Here is a 15447-nt window from a genome sequence, read left to right as displayed (position 1 = left end):
GCAGGAATCACTCCTCACTTGCTTTGTAAATAGAATGACATTACAGAAAACATCACCTTAGTCAGAGCAAAGCAGTCACGTACTTTGGTGTCCTTGTCAAATTGCTAATTGCAAGCTTTTAATGTTCGAAGTGGAGAGTTGCTTAACAGAAGATTAAGCAATACCTGAATACTGATGAGGTTATTCACTTCCCCTCTAAGGTAGTTGTAGCAAGGAGAATCAAGGGTCAGTGTCATTGTTTAACTCCAGTCAGCAATTAAGTACCGCACAGCCACTCCCTCATTCCCCCATCACCTCAAACCCCAGTGGGATGGAGAGGAGAATCAGAAAAAACTAAAACCTGTGGGTTGAGATAAGAACAGTTGAATGATGAAAATAAATAAATAAATAATACTACTACTAATAATAGTAGGGAAAAGAGAGGAATAAACTCCAGAAACACAAGTGATGCACAATACAATTGCTCACCACCCACTGGCTGATGCCCAGTCTGTCCCTGAGCAGCAGTCAGTAGCTTTCAGCCAGCTCCCCTAGTTTCTATACTGGGCATGACATGCTGGGGTATGGAATATGCCTGTGGCTAATTCAGGTCAGCTGTCCTGGCTGTGCCCCTCCTCACTGGCATCATATGGGAAATGGAAAAGTGCTTGATTTAGAGTAAGCACTACTGAGCAACGACTAAAACATTGGCGTGTTATCAGCATTGTTCTTACTCTAAATCCAAACCACAGCACTCTACCAGCTATGAGGAAGAAAATTAACTCTATCCTAGCCAAAACCAGGACAGTCAGTTAGATTTCACTATTAACAATAAATGGGGGTCAGATTATTTTGGGTATTTTTTAACAAACATACTTTGTAACGGGTTAAAACTTAAACAGGGGAAGTTTAAATTGGATATAAGGAGGAAATTCTTTCCTATTAGGGTGGTGAGACACTGGAATCGGTTGCCCAGGGAGGCTGTGAGTGCTCCATCCCTGGCGGTGTTCAAGGCCAGGTTGGATGAAGCCTTGTGTGGGATGGTTTAGTGTGAGGTGTCCCTGTCCATGGCAGGGGGTTGGAACTAGATGATCTTGAGGTCCTTTCCAACCCTAACTATTCTATGATTCTATGATTCTACACCGAGAATGCCATTCAGAATACCCTTTAAAATCTGCAGCAACTGTTAATCCAGAATAGCAAACAAGAGTTTGTTTAAATAATAGACCAGTCCTTGCCATCTACCCACATTAAAGAATTCATTAGTACTACATGACACTTTGTTCACACAGGCTTTCCTGTTTGCGGGCCTTATCTCTCTATTATACTCACTGTGTAACTTGAGAAATTGCCTGTGTCAGTGCTTTTGTCCATGAAAGCTATTTCACAGGGGCAATGCTGCAATGTGCTTGCCTGCCTTTACTAACCACTTGTGACAGCATGATTTCTTTGAGCATTACCTGAATTGTAGGCACATTTCCTGAAATGGGTACAGGGAGGGTCAGGAAGAACTGCAGTTCTGTAATTCACCCGTCTCTGGCCAGCACATCAGAGATGGAACTGGTAGTATCTAATTTGCCACATTTATAAGCCAAACAGGAAATGGGAGAAATGGTGACTGAGGTGTGCCTTTGATTCATTGCTTTTGGTGGTGGCAACAGCACCTGCCTTACTATTGCTCTGAAGTCAGTCTAAATAGTATCTTAGAAACAGCTCTGATACTACATGTGCTTGTGAAAAATCACTGTGTGAGATTTCTAACCTATATCTTGTGGAAGGGAGAGCACGCTGCAGGTGAGCAGATCTGCATGATTTGCTTCAGCCAGGGAGAAATGACTGTGTATGAAATGAAGGCTTGTAATGACTATTTTTGAATTAAGAATATATTATCTAAGGCCTACAATGTATTTTCTAGTGCATAGATTAGACTGCAAGGACAGACTAAAATGGTTTCTTATCATTTATCATAAGAATCTTAAATTGAATGTCTCTGCAGATGCCTCTGATATGATGTTTTTAGCTTATCTTTGAGTGCTAATGTTCAGAGATGACTTAAAAGGATGTTTGCTTTGGTTCTGAAAGTAGAGCTATGGGATCTTTGAAACATAAAAGTGATGTTTAGAGATTTATCAACATTATGTCTCAGCAATTCAGGCAGCTCCATGTTTGCTACAGGTATTTCACTACCTCACCATATGTGCCAGAGAAGGCTACAGATAGTAATATAGGTGTTAACATTTTTAACAGGTCTCTCTCACTTTCTTCATAGCAACTTGTATAGAAATAAATTTCATCAGTCCATAAAGCAAAACAGGAAGCAGTACTTTTTTGACAAAAAACAGTTTAGCAATAAATAAATTTGCCAGTCAGATGCTTCCTGGAGTGATTATTTTCTATAATGTGTGAGAAATAAATGATAATCTATTAGTGATTAGTTATATTGATTAATTGAAAACAGCATTGCTTTTTGAGAGTTTGAGTGAACTGATCACAGTGACCAGCCATTTCTTTGCTAAAACCTGCTTTCTTGGAATTACTGAGTAATGCAGAAAAATTCCTTGGAGTTGCTAATGATTCTAACATGGTATGTGCCATCAACTGCTGGTGAAATCCCTGGAGGACATTTGCAAGGACAGGTTACCTGTGTGAAAAGCCAAGACATCCTTCCAAGGCAGAGTTCAACACCTGAGTTATGTTATATTGTTTGACCGTATTTACTTAGTCTTTAACTTCCTTGTCAGAGAATATAAAAACCTGCAAATCTAATGTTAGTTTTAATTGCTGTTTTGGAAGCTATTCCTTAGCATGTTGTTGTCTTCCATCCAACAGAGGAGGATCAAAGCCATTTTACAGCATAGGGAAACAGCAGTGAAAGCCAAGTTGATCACAAGCAAAATAAGATTACTTCTCTGATACATGCATTAATTTCTTTATAACCTGTCCCTTAGAGACTGACTTGAGAGATTATTGTCTATTAGGTTTTGGGGGTTTGGTTCAAGAAGTTGGAACACTAAAATACATTTTTTGAATGAAACTGATGAAATCCTCCCTTAAACAGTAAGTGTACATGTGGAAACTTTCTTGGACAGCATCACCAGGTATGAAAATGCTACTTTATAAGATCTACTATGGGTCTGGTAGTACAGTCATTCCTTACAGAGTTGCATTAATAGGATTTTTCCCACTAAAAATATTGCTGTGCTCAATTTTTATCATGTCTTAAAGTGTGTCTGTCATAGAAAATAACCATTTTTAAGATATTTAGCTGTTATGTTGGTGGCCTGATCTACATTACTAACATTTGTGCAAACACTACTGTAGACCCGCAAACCTTCAGTATATGCTTCTGCATATTGCTAAGCTATCAAATTGTCAGATTTGATATGCGGGTAGGTGGAGGAGGCTGACATTCATAAGGGCTTCTGCTACTTCTAGCAGAATGACTAAAGAGTTTTGTGTAAGGTATTTCCAGTTGGGGCAAGTTTCAGGTTTACCCTTTTCTCTTACACTCCTGAGCCATCACACCCAATACATCAGGGGTTTAGTTCAAGACCTGAATGACAGGCAGCCCAGACATCCGGGGTGGAGTGGACATCTGAGCTGTGAGACCAGTTTGTCAAAGACATACTATTAAGGCTGTGATTTCGGTGTCTGCAGTAATTCACCTCGCACCATCCCAGTTTACTTTTTAGCATCAGAACTTGTGTGTTGTTTGAAAAAGATCTTTTCCTGTGTCATTTGTTCATCTAGTGGACTGAACTTATGATGGTTGCTGAATACTCATATTTACTTAACATATTTGTATTTGAGAGCCAAGTATTAATGGTAATTAAATGCACATGCAACAGCAAAACAATTCTTTGGCTTTTCCATAGAAAGGTTTTGATCTTTAATCTTGGAAGAGATAATAGACTTATTGCTGGTATTCCTGTACAAAATAAACTCAACTGGTGACCAACCAGATGCCCCCCAATCTGCAACTGCAAGGTTACTGAAATGCAAGATAGTGTAATAAAGCTGCCCATATAAAAGAATTACAAGTCTGTAACTATGTAGTCTTAAACATTTAACAAGCAGATAAAATGGTGACAAATACACCAATATTGTAAATAAACCACCAACTTTCCACTCGCTTGCATGTGAAAACCACTGTGGCAGCAGTACCTGTGATAGCATGTGGATTTTTCTTTTTCAGCAAGTGTTAGATGCTCCTTTGACTACAAATGGCAGATTAACCATGAAATGCACTGGCAAAAATCAATGTCTTTAAGAACAGACTATTAAAAAATAACCCCAACCCCCCCCCAAAACAACTAGGGGAAAAGCCTCTATTTACAAAAAGGCAAGGCATCTCTAATGGAATCTATAATTTTATTCTTTCTGTCCTTCAGGACTTGTATCGGCTCCTCTTATCAAAATTAAAACGTTGGCAGCATGAATTCTAGGACAGAAATGCCCCAATCCATCACTTTTTTTATACTGAGGACTAGCATATGGAAAGCAAATCGATAGCAGAGTGTGAAAAGTTCAGATAGCAGAGCCTGCCTCATCAGAGGCTGGCAGGTAGGAGGATTAGTCCTTCTGTGCTGCTGTGATTGTGCAAATTGTGGTATTTCTGCAACTGTGAAATTATATGCACTGAGAGAAATTGCAGTAAAAACAGTCTTACTGTCCAGACTTTCCTAGACGCTCCTTCCCAAAATGTTATTCAATGGGAATATAAAGATTTTGAAGGCCCGTCTGGGATTTCCGCATTTCTATCACTTACTCAGAAGCAGAGCTGTAGATTTACCAGATGCAATTAATTCACAGCATGTCCTATGCATAAATAGCATCAAGCACAAAAAAAAAAATTGATGCCTTTTGAGATGTTGGACATATTTCAGAGGCCTGGAGCATCTCTGCTATGGAGACAGGCTGAGGGAGCTGGGCTTGTTCAGCCTGGAGAAGAGAACGTTCCAGGGAGACCTTAGAGCAGCTGCGAGTGCCTAATGGGGACCTGTAAGAAGGCTGAAGAGGGGTTTTTTACAAGGGCATGTCATGACAGGCCAAAGGGGAATGGCTTTAAGCTGAAAGAGGGGTCTTCTTCCTGGACAGAAGTCAGGGATTGAATGGCCCAACTGATTCTTTGGTCTCACAAATGGTTAAGTCACAGGGAAAACACTGGTACCAGAGACCTGCATGTGATACCGAATGTGTGTTCTCATCACCAGCCCGTAGGAACCTGGCCTTGATACATCTCAAGGCAGCTGTAGAAACAGCGTTTGTTTAAAGAACGAAAGTAAGCGTTAACTGGTTGTAGAACTGATTAACAAATAGAATTAAAGTACAACTCTAATCATTAAACCTTATTTCCTCATACCTCAACGCTATTCGCCTGAGGTAATTGTCATGATGCCTGTAGGTATCCCTTTCCGCGGGAGCTGTTGTGGGACGTGCCCACAGCCCCTGGGAGGCACACACAGGGCCTAAAGCCCTACGAGAACACCCACACTCTGCGATGCTGCAAGCCGTACACCCGCCATACGCGCTGCGCTGCCCAGCCCGGCCTCCGCTGCCCTGTTAGCCCACCGCCGAGACCAGCGCGCTAAGCCGCGCCGCCGCCATGCGCAAGGGAGGGGGAATAGTCTCCGCCCAGCGCTGCAGGGTTAAGGCGTGGCAGCAGAACGGTACTGGAGGCTCAGGCGGGGAGGGGCGGGGCCGGTCCGGTCCGGTCCGGTCCGGTCCCTCCTCCGGTAGGCTTGGAGCTGTTGTGACGGTCTCGTGGCTTTTCCGGGCCATGGCGGTTGACGCCTGGTTCTGGCGTTGCTTCTGTCTGCTGGGGCTGCCCCGCGGTGCCTTCGCTTTCTCCCTGGAGGCGGCGGCGGCGACCCGTTGGCTCCGCACCCGCGGGGCGGCTCCTGCTCCCGGAGGTGCGGCGGGGCCCGGATGGGGTTCTTTGTCGCGGGAGGGAAGGGCTGGGGCGCAGGGGGAACCGTCAGCACCCAGAGCTGCCCCGGGTGTGCGGGCAGCGGGACCCGGGCTCGAGAGGTTCGTGCTTGCACTCAGCAGGGTGTTGCTACAACTACCAGCTCTGCCGCTTGCTTGGTCGTCCGGTTTCGAACGCCCTAAGCTGCCAGTCCCCTGTTTGAACCATAATTCAGCTGGCCGCCTTAGGAGGGCGGTTTCGAAAACAGACACGTAATTATTTGTTAAAAGAAGAATGTTTTCTGTTTATCTCTTTGGAGCAGGATTACACAGCGGAACAGGGGCTGAGTTTACCCTGTTGCTTAAAGCCCCTCCTAAAGCTTGCAGGCTATAGAATTCGGAGGCAGGTAGAGCTATAAAATATCTCTACTTCATACCACCTCTCTGAAGGCGTCTGAAGAGCATACCACAGATGGAAGCAATGAAATAGGGAAGTGAAAAACACTTTAGTTCTGCTTAAACCCAGTAAGAATTCCTGCATGTGGAAGGAACTAATCCCAGTATTTACGTTTCTTTACAAAAAATAATAGATGTTGTTGCGACATTTATGTATTTATGTACTTATTGGAAGCATGCGTTAGGGATAAAAACTGATAAATCTGCATAAGTCGCCTTTCCTTCCTGGAGCTTAAGTTAATACATCCCTAATGCTGTTTTCTCATAGATGGCATGAATGTCCTGTTCATAGTTGTGGATGATCTGCGTCCCGTTTTAGGCTGTTACGGAGATAAGCTGGTGAAATCTCCAAACATTGATCAGCTTGCTTCTCACAGTGTTGTGTTCAGCAATGCGTATGCACAGGTGAGCTAAATAAACAAAGAGCGTCCCCTCTATGCAAAGTAATTGCTGGTTTTATCACAGTAGGTGTTAGGCAGACCACTGGGAGAAGCAAGTATTTATTAAGCTGAAGTATTTCCACTAGAAAATAAATAGTTGGGCTGAGCTATACTGTATGAACCCATCTTTGCTAAGGTGAGAAAAATGAAAACAGGCATTTGAATGATGATATGTGTGTAGCCCTTGAAGGAGTATAATGTCACTCAACCATTTTCACTGTTAGCAGCAAGGTGCTGCTTAAAAATGCTAGTTTACTAAATTAGAATTCTTTTTTTTCCCCTACTCTTCATAAAAGATTTTTTTTTTACTTTTTAATCTGGTCTTTTGAGGAAATCTATAGACTTTAATGGAGGGGCAGCTTGTGTGGTAAGCATCACTCCTAAATACGCAGGATTTGAAGTCTCACCGGTTGCTCTTTACCTAAATACTTTTTGTAGGATGCCTGCATTCCCAGCTATCTCTCTGCTGAGAAATCAGAAGTTTGAGTCTAATTCTTGCTAGGAATTAGGGCTTTAAAGCAGTAACTCTTGGCTCTTGCTAATCTAAAATTGAATTGGTGAGGCCTTTGGACTATAATCTGGACCTTCTGTATGTTTATCCTTCTCATTATTCTTAGGGCTACCCAGATCAACTAGACTTTGGGCTTTATCAGTACAGTCCATCTGCCACTTCTGCTTAATCCTCTGTGTGAGCTACTAGATTTCAAAAGCACTGTCTTCATTGAAACCTAACTTTTCCTTTTTTTGTGCTACTAGCTGCATAACTGAAGGTTTTAGTGCTTAGGAATTGGTTACTTGAGGAAAAATTATAGATGGGTAAATGTGTATCTTGATAAAAGCTTGCCAATTAGAAATTGATATACTGAGCAAGGATGCTGTTTATTCCACCTTGAAGTGATATGAAGCACTTTCACTGCAGTTCATGAGTGAGCCTTTGGATGTTTTGCCCAGCTATGCCTAAGGGAGTCTGTGCATGTGTTCTGCTTGTTTGTCCCAAATTGATTCTCTCTTTGGCTGGCTCTCTTCTCAGCAAGCTGTGTGTGCTCCCAGTAGAGTGTCGTTTCTTACTGGACGCAGACCTGACAGTACCCGACTGTATGATTTCTACTCCTACTGGAGAGTGCATGCAGGAAACTATTCCACGATGCCACAGTATTTCAAGGAAAACGGCTATGTGACCCTGTCTGTGGGGAAAGTTTTTCATCCTGGTATGGTTTGACTTGTCATCTGCTTAACATAGACATACCTAACATGTATATTCTCACAAACAGACCTTAACGTATAAGTATCAACTCTGCGATTCTTGTCTGTATTGACAACCTAAATTATAATCATGAACCAGATTGTACAATGGTTGTAGGTTGTCTTCAGGTCTTCATTTTAAATCACAAGGAATTAGAGATGAATCTACTGGATGACTTTTATCTAATTACTATCTTCACATCTTGTCTAGGGATTGTGGGAATAAGTATCTAACACTAAAATATGTCTGGAAGTTAGGTATCCACTGAAGCTGAAATTACTGAACAGTCTCATTTTGTTAGTTCTGCATATTCATATTTCATATTAGGCTGGCTGTCTGGATGAGGAGTTATAGACCATATGACTAATGCTTCCAATTAAATAGGAAATCAGTTCACTAGTCAAAAAGCAGTAACACTACTGAGTTGAAAAATACTGTAATAGTGACCCTTTTTTGGTAGTACTCCTAAACTAAACTTGTGTGGTTATATGAATTTTCAGTTGATATTAAAACTAATTAAGGATGTACAGGAAGACTGTTACTCACTCAGGTGATTTTTTGATGTATTTTTGTTGCTCTTCCCTGAAATAAGGTTCCTCAAGAGGTTTCAGCCAAGTTTTACTGATGAGGGAGAATTTCAGAGGAAAGATGTTTGTCTTAGAGTTTTTGACTTTTATTTATTGGCTTTCTTTTTCTCAGTTATCAAAGGTCATTTGAAATGTTTCTCCATTTAGCATATTAAAAAACAAAAAAACAAAAAAACACCTGAAGCCAAGTTATATTTGTGTTTCAGCTCTTCCTGTTTCAGTAAACTGTTAGAACATTTCTAACGTGTTTACTCTTCTCAGGGGTTTCATCCAATTACAGTGATGATTATCCACACAGTTGGTCTGTTCCACCGTTTCATCCTTCAACTGAAAAGTATGAAAATGATAAGGTAAGAGTGATTTCTGGGACCTTAACAAAGAGGTTTTCAGGGTATAACCAAGTTCTTTGTGTCAAGCACAAACTATACTCTAGGTTTTGGAACAGCAATCTAGTGTGGGGAAACAACTAGCGAGTTTAATGCTTTGTTTCTTAGTCTTCCAAAATAAGGCCTGTCTCTTCAGCTGTGTGTCATCTTAATTCATGTGTCCATCCTAAATTAGTATTTGGAAACAGAAGTTACTGAGATGTAAAAATGCATGCAAGAAAGAGTGATCTTAATTTGTGTCTAGGTCTTGAATTCCTTTTTGAGAAGTGCAGTTGTCAATTTCCACACTAGTCTTGCTCTGTTTAGTAAGTGACAAGACACTGCCAATAGGCTTGGTGAGCTTAATTCAGTAGAGTTCAGGGCTGAGCAGGGGGAGGTCATAATTAAAATAATCCTTAAATAATCTGAAACTTTATAATCTGACTTAGTTTTCTAGAATATTTGTTACTGTAAAGTGTGGCCCAAAATAATCTGTTTTTTTTTATGCAAACATTGCAATGGCATCATGTGCTGGAGTTCATATACTGCAAAGCTTGTTGCTCCAGCCATGAGGCTACAGACAGTCTTGGTGATGCTTTGTTCTTGGATGTACTGCTGAAAAAGACTGATTTTAACAACAACTTACATCCGTGTACTTGCATCCATGGCATACTTTATTAGCAATTCTCCCAAGCACCCTGCTGAGGCCACCTTTTCCTGGCAACCGTTCAGTCTGATTTACCTTTCTTCACTGATCATACATCAGCCACTGCTGGCATTTGCTCAGAAACAAAGTCAGTAGCTTCAAGGCAGCTTTCTTTGAGCTCTTGGGATCAGAAAGAGTAAAAATGCATGTATGTAGAGTAATCGAATTCTGTCTTTTTGTCGGTAGGTTAGAGGTTTTATTCAGCATAGGAGCTCTGTGCTTTCCCATATGTCTATGTTTAATCTTCTGCACAGCTTCTGAGAGGATTCTGCTTTTCCATAGGCATGGAAGTTGCATTCTTCAACTCCTAAAGCTGTCTGCTCAGTTATCCATATATTTGGCACCTTTAGTATTCGTAAAAATGGTGAAATTCCCTTTTGTTTATATCCAATCTGCAGACTTTGGTTGGTAGAAGTATTGAGAAACAAATTGGTTTGAAAGTTACAGAATAGAGGATTTCTTCTTTGCTTTTACAGAAGTTACTTAATTATTGAATTTCTATTTTTAAAGACTTGTAGGGGAAAAGATGGAAGACTTTATGCTAATTTGGTGTGCCCAGTGGATGTGACAGAAATGCCCAGTGGTACTCTGCCTGATATTCAGAGCACTGAGGAGGCCATACGCTTAATGAATGTTATGAAAACCAGCAAGCAAAAATTCTTCCTGGCTGTCGGTTACCACAAACCACACATCCCACTGAGGTACCCGCAGGTGAGGAAACTGGAGCCTGCAGGGAAGGGAACTTAGACAAGCATTGCTTTTGCTTTTCAAAGCTGTTTCCACAAATGCTTTATTGCTATTGTTTCTGGAAAGCAAACTGAAAACCAGCCTTGATTTAGTGTCACTTCAGTAATTGCCTGTGGTGCATTTCAGAATGTTTAATGAGAATGAGTTGTGACCACAGCCAAAAAGCCAGGCTTCTACCACCAGAATATTGACTGCTATTGCATGGAGATAGTGTTCAGCTTGATGGAGTATGACATAATGAGGCCTTACAAGGTCTTTTACTGCACTCCCTGTTGGAGTTGGTGGCAGAACTCTTACTCATTTCAGATGAAGTGATGTTAGACCCTTTATTTTAATGTAGCTTTGAGATAGGAAAGTTTGGTTTTAGGTACTTAGTATTTTTCAGGAATTGCTTGGGACTAACATAATATCACTATCTTTTACACTCTGTGAGGGATTGAAGGCTTGTAAACTACGAATATTCAAGGCTATGCAATGGAAAATGGTTGCTGCTTTACAACACAAAGTTAACAGTAGACTTTAGAAGTGGCAGCAGTCTTTATGTCTGTTTGTATTGTAAAGGAATTTCTCAAGTTGTACCCCTTGGAAAACATCACATTAGCCCCAGATCCCTGGGTGCCTGAGAAACTACCTTCTGTGGCGTACAACCCCTGGATGGATATCAGACAGAGGGATGATGTCAAAGCATTAAATGTTAGTTTCCCTTATGGACCACTTCCATATGACTTCCAGGTAAGCTGCCAATATAGCACGCTGAAGTCAAACTGCCTTAACTTGTTCAAATGCAAAGAAGCAGGCAACTGCTCTTAGATTCCAGGTATTTGGCAACTGACAGTTGCAAATAGGAATTCCCTGCCTTGCATACTGTCGCCCCTGGCTTTGCAGCCAGACCTTCACTATAACTTCAGTCAGGCTGGTGGGGGCAGGGAGGAAGAGATCAGCCATGAGCTAGTGATAGTAGAATGTGCTCCTAAGGGAGTGTATGTAGCAGCTCCAGTGGTGTGTTTGTTTTAATTATCTGAATTTCTTCAGCTGTTTCAGCCACTGCTCAGTTTATCTTTTGCAAGATTTTTCCAGTGCTTATTCCAAAATAAGGAGCACTGGCTGGACTCTCAGAGAAGCAGAACTAGTTGGTGTAGAACATCTTGCTTAAAAGAACTTCTGGGAGGTAGATAAAACTTTCTAACCGACATTAGTCAGGCTACAAATGCATAAAACACCAAAGCTTTACCAGTAAAATCCTTCAGTTCCTTTACTTACAGAGCCACCCACTGGTTCTTCTATGTGTGTGTCTCAGGAAGAGCCAACTTTTGTTTTCTCCCCTGTTTTCTGAACTTGCAGCGGCAGATTCGTCAGAGCTATTATGCAGCAGTTTCTTACCTGGATACGCAAGTTGGCCAACTCTTGAGTGCTTTGGATAATGTAGGGCTCTCAAGTAGCACAATAGTGGTTTTTACTGCTGATCATGGTAAGCATTTAAATCTCTGCAGTTCACTGTTAGTAACTTGATTGTGCAACTCAGTGCTGGCATATTAATCAAGAGTGTGTTCATATAATGTACAGCAGAACTGTCTGTCATACCTTGTGTATCTGGCTAGTCTGTTTCTAATTACATGGACTGACACAGGCTTCGGTGGCTGCACAGTTCTGTCCTGCAGGCACCTCTCTGTAATCAGGTTGAGCTAGTGAGTGATGAGACTGTCTGCCAGGATGCTGGGTTAACTTTTCTGTATTCCCACCTCCTGCCTGAGCAGTTACTTGTGCTTGGAATGGTGCTGTGAAAGCATAGCAACAACTTCTCCCCCCATACAATTTGTAGAGAGCCATCTGGTATGGTGGGTGACAGGCTTTCTCATTAACTGCTGAAGTGTGTTTTCTTGCACTTGTCGTCACTGCTTGCAGAGAATCTAAACTGCTAGCAATATGGCTCCCTCCTCATAATTGAGGTCTCGCACACTTTAGATCTTGTTGGTAAAAAAAATAAATCTGAATCATGGGACAGGTACCTCAAGCGTTTCATGTTTGTTTCACTACTCTAGTATTTATTAAAATACCTCACCCCCCCTGCTTACCTCTAATTGGGGGATGGCTTAACTGACTTTAAACTGTTAAGATATGGCTTAACTAAATCAATTAAAAGTCACATACTTAGTTAATTTGGGTTGATTTCTCTGATCATGTGTGTATAAACAAGCCTTTGAGTTGTAGAACAGCAGGTACTAAAGTGACTGTAGATCCTCCTTCTGACTTGTCACTTGGACTTTCCATTGTAAGCTGAATTCCTCTTCCTTGTTGTGGATAGCTGTAAACAGCTGGTGTTTCCAGTACGTTGGCTAGCAAAGTGATCCAAAAATATAACATGTTCACAGCTGTCATAGAGCTCCTTTGTCTTCCCCAAAGTGAAGTTGGCAATAAATCTGCTTGCAAGGAAGTTACATTGGTATTTCTTACAAGAGGAAGAGGAGAGTTGAAAGAGATTTGATCTCTGTTGCTTCTTTAGGGGTAGCATTATGATATGGCAATCTGGCATAGATAGCAGCCTTGGCTCTGAGGGATGTTCAGTTACAGTGTTAACAGGAGTATTTGAGGGCTGGCAGCTGCCCAAAAGTTAAATTTGAGTGCCTTGTGGAATTGATCTGGAGACTCTTGCTGGCACTGTGACACACCCCAACTCCTCTTTTCTGTTGTTTTAATGCCAATTTCCTCATTTTAATTTAGAGTTGGGGAAATAAGGAAAGGTATAATTATTTCATTACTAAAAAAAAGCATCAAGTTGTAAGATTTAGGTGGCTGTTGAATTAGTTTCACATTAGAGAAAAACCTTGTTATATTTAAATACAGAATACAGATTGTAATTTGCCTTTTAATATCGCCTTGAGAACAGACTAGTGCCCTGAACAGCCAGAGTCAATTTAGAGTGAAAAATTACTAGTAGATTACAACCCAATATCTCTAAATTGTGTTCTTTGTCACCTAGGATGGTCCCTGGGAGAGCATGGTGAATGGGCAAAATACAGCAATTTTGATGTTGCTACCCGTGTGCCGCTGATGTTTTATGTCCCAGGAATGACAACATCCCCTGTTAGTCGAGGAGAGGGAGTGTTCCCCTACCTTGACCCTTTTAGCCATATTTTAGGCTTCGTGCCACAAGGTAATATTTCCAGCATTTATTTTTTGCTTGCAGTGGTTACATGTAAAGGAGAGATTGTGAGGTAATGATGCTTTGCCTACAGGCAGATTGAGTCACCGTCAGTACAGGCATCCTTGGACACAGACTTTTGCTTTGGTTAGATCTGCTTTAGTGGAAACAGCGAGATGTCTGCATTAACACAGCAAGCAGTTTATTTTTGTGTAGAGTAGATGCCTAAAAGGATACTTGACCTACCTTTTGTAGTTGTGGCTGCTGTCTTTCCAACAGCGATTAGTAAATGTTCTCTGTGTAGCATCTGTACTTCAAATGGTGGCATTGGAAACTTTTGATGGAGGCACTCTTTGTGTTAAACTTTGTGACACTGGAATTTGCAATGTCTTGCTGAAGAGTTTTTTCTAAGTAAAGAATATTATTGTCTTGAAGGCTACACATCTGAGAAACAAGTGCAAAAATTTTCTCTGTTCTGTTAAAAATACATCATAAATGCCTAGACTAGCATCTCCAGAGCTAACTGCCACTTTTTAATTGCCTTCTCTTTGTTACCCCACAAATCTAGTACAAAGTGCTTCCAATAAAACACCAACTTAATTATCAGAATTAGAATAATCAGAATTTCTAGAATGTTCTGCTTATGTCTGTCAACCATCATTTTTCATAACTTGTATTTTTCTGTTTCCTCTAGGGCAAAGCAAAAAAGTGGTGGAGCTTGTGTCCCTGTTTTCGACACTTGCTGAACTGGCTGGCCTGCAAGTTCCTCCTGTGTGCCCTGAGACTTCATTTCATGTTGTACTGTGCACTGAGGGGTCAAGCATTGTCCGGTATTTTAATGCTTTTGAAGAGAAGGTGAAGGAAGAGAAAAATGGGTGTGATGACGCTTTCAGGTGTTTTAATGAAGAAACTGTTGCTTTCAGCCAGTATCCCCGGCCTGCAGATACTCCTCAGTGGAACTCTGACAAGCCAAAGCTGAAAGACATCAGAATCATGGGGTATTCCATGCGTACAATTGACTACAGGTATACTGTGTGGGTTCGGTTTAATCCTAACAACTTCAGTGCTGACTTTGAGGATGTGCATGCAGGAGAGCTGTACATGTTGGAGACTGACCCAAACCAGGATTATAACATCTATAACAATACCTCACATGCTTGGCTTTTAAAAAAAATTCTTGGCTTCCTGAAGCACTAGTTCAGAAACTTCTTGCAGCTTGAAGTAACACTTCCTTTTTTTGCATAAAACCTTTCTGTTGTACAGAAAACACTTGGATTGAATTAAAATCCTGAAAACCCTAGCTATTGGCTTTCTTTTGTTACAGCCTTTATTACATTGTCAGAGTGAACTTTGGCAGTTGTGTTTTCAAACACAAGTTCTTAACACTTCTGAAGAAGTCACACAGGGTATCTAGGCCCATACCATGAAACTTCTCTGTGGTCTTTGTTCTGTAGTCACTTCTGTGTGTGAAAGATAGAAAAAGAGAACCTTCTGTGTTTGAAAGGCTATGCATAAAATGTGTGCCAGTAAACAGGTCCTGTCCTTTTTACCTAGGAGCGAAATATCCACCTTGGGGCTGGAGTGGCCAAGGAGACATTTTATAGTGATGAAGGACTGAGGTGTCTGCTGCCATCAGCCTTACCTCTCACTACAGTTAAAAGAGAAACTTCGTGTGCTTCATTCAAAATCTAATTATTGTAGATAAAAGTTAATTTAATTTTAATTTGGAGATTCATGCTTATACAGGTGGGGCTCTGAACTTGTGATTAATGTGTATGAAATTAGTGTTTTCAACACTGAAATGCTGAATAAGACTGGGGGGTTAAGGTAATACCAGTATGCTCTTCTGTGTTTTTTCATGAGGTTTGGTCCAGTGAG

The 15447-nt window shown here is 41.1% G+C and overlaps 1 protein-coding gene across 1 annotated transcript; it reads left to right on the top strand.

The window, feature by feature from the left end:
• The first annotated feature begins 5687 nt into the window (after positions 1–5687).
• IDS (iduronate 2-sulfatase) lies at positions 5688–14869 on the top strand. Its single transcript, XM_065689327.1, has 9 exons — positions 5688–5891; positions 6611–6747; positions 7813–7990; positions 8874–8962; positions 10194–10394; positions 10992–11162; positions 11772–11898; positions 13408–13581; positions 14264–14869. The coding sequence occupies exons 1-9, from the start codon at positions 5759–5761 to the stop codon at positions 14764–14766; spliced, it is 1713 nt and encodes a 570-aa protein (XP_065545399.1). The 5' UTR covers positions 5688–5758; the 3' UTR covers positions 14767–14869.
• The last annotated feature ends 578 nt before the right edge of the window (positions 14870–15447 follow it).

This window comes from Lathamus discolor, chromosome 9 (genome assembly GCF_037157495.1).
Source record: "Lathamus discolor isolate bLatDis1 chromosome 9, bLatDis1.hap1, whole genome shotgun sequence".
NCBI lineage: Eukaryota > Metazoa > Chordata > Aves > Psittaciformes > Psittacidae > Lathamus > Lathamus discolor.
This window is presented reverse-complemented; position numbering and strand designations above follow the sequence as displayed.